The sequence below is a fragment of the Merops nubicus genome, unplaced genomic scaffold (genome assembly GCF_000691845.1).
Source record: "Merops nubicus isolate BGI_N331 unplaced genomic scaffold, ASM69184v1 scaffold40529, whole genome shotgun sequence".
Lineage (NCBI taxonomy): Eukaryota > Metazoa > Chordata > Aves > Coraciiformes > Meropidae > Merops > Merops nubicus.
The window spans coordinates 1-3,555 of record NW_008633782.1 but is presented as its reverse complement, the minus strand read 5'-3'; the positions used below and the strand labels follow the sequence as shown (position 1 = coordinate 3,555).

Genomic DNA, 3,555 nt, shown 5'->3' with positions numbered 1-3,555 from the left:
CCATCTTCTGCTCTGCACCAGCAGGAAGATCTGAAACAAAAAGCAGCCCATCAGTTTGTTGGGTTTTTTTTTCAGAGTCCCCCAAATCCTCAACCAAATCAAGTGTTCTCCACACAGATCAACACTAAATGTTTCTCACATCTAAAAAATAAGCTATGATTTAATTGAAAATTTGTGCATCCATCTGTAGAGAAGTTGAGCCAACTCAAACCCCAGTGCTTTCAAAACACGTAGTCATTAGTGATTTTGAGGGAAGGCATTGCCTCGTTAACATTCTGATCTAAACGATGGTATTCCACTGTCCTGGAGCACAGGCCATCCCTCCATCTTCTGCTCTGCACCAGCAGGAAGATCTGAAAGAAAAAGCAGCCATCTGTACTTGGTCTGTAGTTAATTTTCTATGCTAGTAAAGTATTTTGAAGTAACACTAATTGGGCTATTTTTGAGAGAGAAAATTAATTTATACTGATGAAACAGTTACCTGAAAACCACAACTTTGAGCTTTTCTATGTAAAACTGGGAAGAGCATGAAAACATTTCCCAGAAGTTTGTAGTTAAGCCCCCAGAATATCTCTGACATAAAGACCACCTTAAAGTGAATACTTATGACTAGGGTTATCACAGTTATTTTATGCCATGCTACTTGGGATTGAACCTTCCTTAATTTGCTGTTTATAATCCTGTGCAGAAACAAAATGAATCACCTTCACTTGACTTGGCTAAGGTCTCCTGTACAGAACTCATACTGTACACTGCCAGTGGCCACTTCTGAACTGATTGATTAGTGGCATCATCAACTCATTGATTTTCTAATCTAAAGCATTTCATTCAAGTTCATTTTCGTTGTCCAGGTAAAAATGAGTCATGATCTGCATATTAGTGCACATGAGTAAGTGGTGGAAGGGTTCATTCCCCCAAAAAGCTAATTAAAAAAGCATACAAAGCAATGCAACTCCACTTTCAATGCTAAAGCCACTTCCTCCAGCTCCCACAGAACACTCACCTTCCTCTTGTTGTGATAGGTGACATAAACAACAGCTACTAAGAAGGCAACTACAACCAGGTGAAAAAAGAAATGGCTGTCTTCCTCTTCTTCCAACCCCGTGACAGAAACATCTTTTATCTTCTCATTAAGGGTCTTGATCTCCTCGTTGTAATTACTAATGGTGTCAGAGTCACCATCCTCTGGCAGCTCTAGAAGGTCTGAGTTGTACCTGGAAATGGGTGTCATCTCATAAGCACCGTAGCCATCTCCATCTGACTCCAGAGTTTCTTTTAGGAGGGGTGGTGAACTATTCAGTGTGTCTTTCAAATCCGTTAGGAGATCCTCTTCCTCAATTTTAGTATCTTCAGAAGCATCCACATCCACCTGAGGCGCTGGACTGGCTGTGGCAGGAGCAGGGAAAACGCCTGCTGGGGAATCCTCTTTTGCTGGAGGTGGTTTGGCTTCTGTCACTGAGCTGGTTTTAGCTGCTGTGGGGAACGCCTCCTTTTTCAGTGGGGTTATACTCTGTGAGCTGTCTGTCAAATTTTGGGAACTACTTAGTGTTTCATTCTCACTTTTAGAAGAAATATTATTCTGAAGCGTCTCCACTTTCATAGAATCTGTGAAAAGGATGAGAAACAGTCAATATGAAACACAAGACACTACTTTCTCCTGCCATACTTCTGTTATAAGTGAAAATTATTGCAAGGCATTTACTTGATAGACCAAAAAAATGTCATTATGAACAGGGCATATTTCACCTTTTAGAATTCATACCCAGAAACCAAAAGAGAAGCAGCTTCAGAAGAGAAGTCTTGACCAGGGCAGGAATTACAGCTTGGAAGCACATTCTTTTTAGATTACTATGTCAAAGCACCCCTGAAAAATTCAGCAAGTATATTGGCCAGCCTTAGGACTTTAGACATGTCCTCCCTTCCTCTGTGGATTTATGATGGATTTAGAATCATACGTGAGTAGTATTTTCTCCATCATCAAACTTTCTCCCACAGAATTTGCTGAGGCCTACAGAGAAGTTCTCTGGAGGAAGGACAATCTGATATGCTCTGATACCACCTGCAGGGTCCATCATCCCTCTTCTCTATCCAAAGGAAGGTAAAAAAGATGTAGAAGGAGTTTAAAAATAGCCAATAGTTTTTTAATCCTAAAACAAACCAGCAAACTGGTTTACAGCACATCACTTCCAGACTCAAACCAGGAGGCACCTTAAAAAGGAAGAACACGTTTTAGACTTTCAGCAGACATCATAATTTAAACAGCTGAACCACAGCTGCTTTTTATTTCGGCATGCCAAAACATATTTTAATTTTATTTAAAAAAAAATAAAGTCACAATGCTTTCATTAAGCCCTCCCAAGGAGCTCCCTGGTTCACTGGAAAGTTACAGATTCCAGACACGAAGCATTCAACCAACTGCTGGTGTCAAACTACTCCTGAGTAAAATATTATACAGAGGACACTAAATCCTGTTATTCATGGTGTATTTGCAGAGGGGCAGTTACAACAGACTTCTTGTTTGCCAGGTACACTTTCCCACTGCAAATCCCTCCTTAACCAACTGCAAAACCAAGACTCCACTACACTGCACGCAGACTTAGACTTCAAATTATTCTTAAAAGTTATTTTATCCTGCAACTTGTAGGTTGCTAAAACTTGCTTAAATATAAAGGACTCCCACCAACTAATGCTGCAGCTTCAGAGTGAAAAAATTTCCTGTTACTCCTACAATAAGTTCTTCTTTGTTTTAATAGGAGTAACAAGTTTAACAACTACACCACAATTGTTTTATGGTGTCTACCCAAAATGAGTTGGCATTAAAGCAGTGGTTGCACTGTTTACAGTTGCACAACAGTGTCAGATGATGTTGGATGTAGTGCCTGGGCTCCAGAGATGCCTTCAGCTTCAGAAATAGATTAAAGTTCAACCACAATGAAAGAGCAAGCAACACAGCCTTCTTACTAAACACTGCCCATAAAACATCCAACAGGGCTCAAATTCACTCCCAGAAAAACTTATTGTTTAGGAAGCAAGTTCCTAATCGATTCTTGAAATTAAAACCTCTTTGTTTCCTGCAAGTTTCTGTTCCACAGCCTGAACCTCTTCATTCCTGAATACACATCAGACCAGGTGAAGGGCAGTACAAACAGAGCCAGTCTGGATACACACTGACAGGCAAGAAGGGAGCTGCCAGCTCAGAAGAGCTCCCTTAATTTCCTTCAGCAATTCCCCTTCTCTTCCCTGCCCAACTAATACCCCATCTAAAATCAAGACGAGCTCACTGCATTTGAGATATGTATTTCTTATCAGCATTTGATCACACTTGGTTTACAGAATCACAGAATCATTTAGGTTGAAAGAGTTTTAAGTTCATCGAGTCCAACCATACACTGAAGGGAAGTGGGAGAAAGAAAATGGGACTTAACCAGGAGGCAACCTGCAGAACAACATAAACCCGTTTTCGGGGGAGGACGACACTAAAACCAGGCACCCAACTAGAACAATTTGAGCAAAATATTAAGCCAGATAATCTGATTTTCACGACAATAACGACAG

The 3,555-nt window shown here is 40.5% G+C and overlaps 1 protein-coding gene across 1 annotated transcript; it reads right to left on the bottom strand.

The window, feature by feature from the left end:
- Window positions 1–221: 221 nt before the first annotated feature.
- On the bottom strand, window positions 222–1,605 carry LOC103780666 (keratinocyte-associated transmembrane protein 2-like; the record flags this gene model as incomplete). Its single annotated transcript, XM_008948356.1, has 2 exons — window positions 222–353; window positions 1,004–1,605. Coding segments are annotated over 2 exons (734 nt in total), but the record flags the coding sequence as incomplete, so codon positions are not given.
- Between the last annotated feature and the right edge of the window lie 1,950 nt (window positions 1,606–3,555).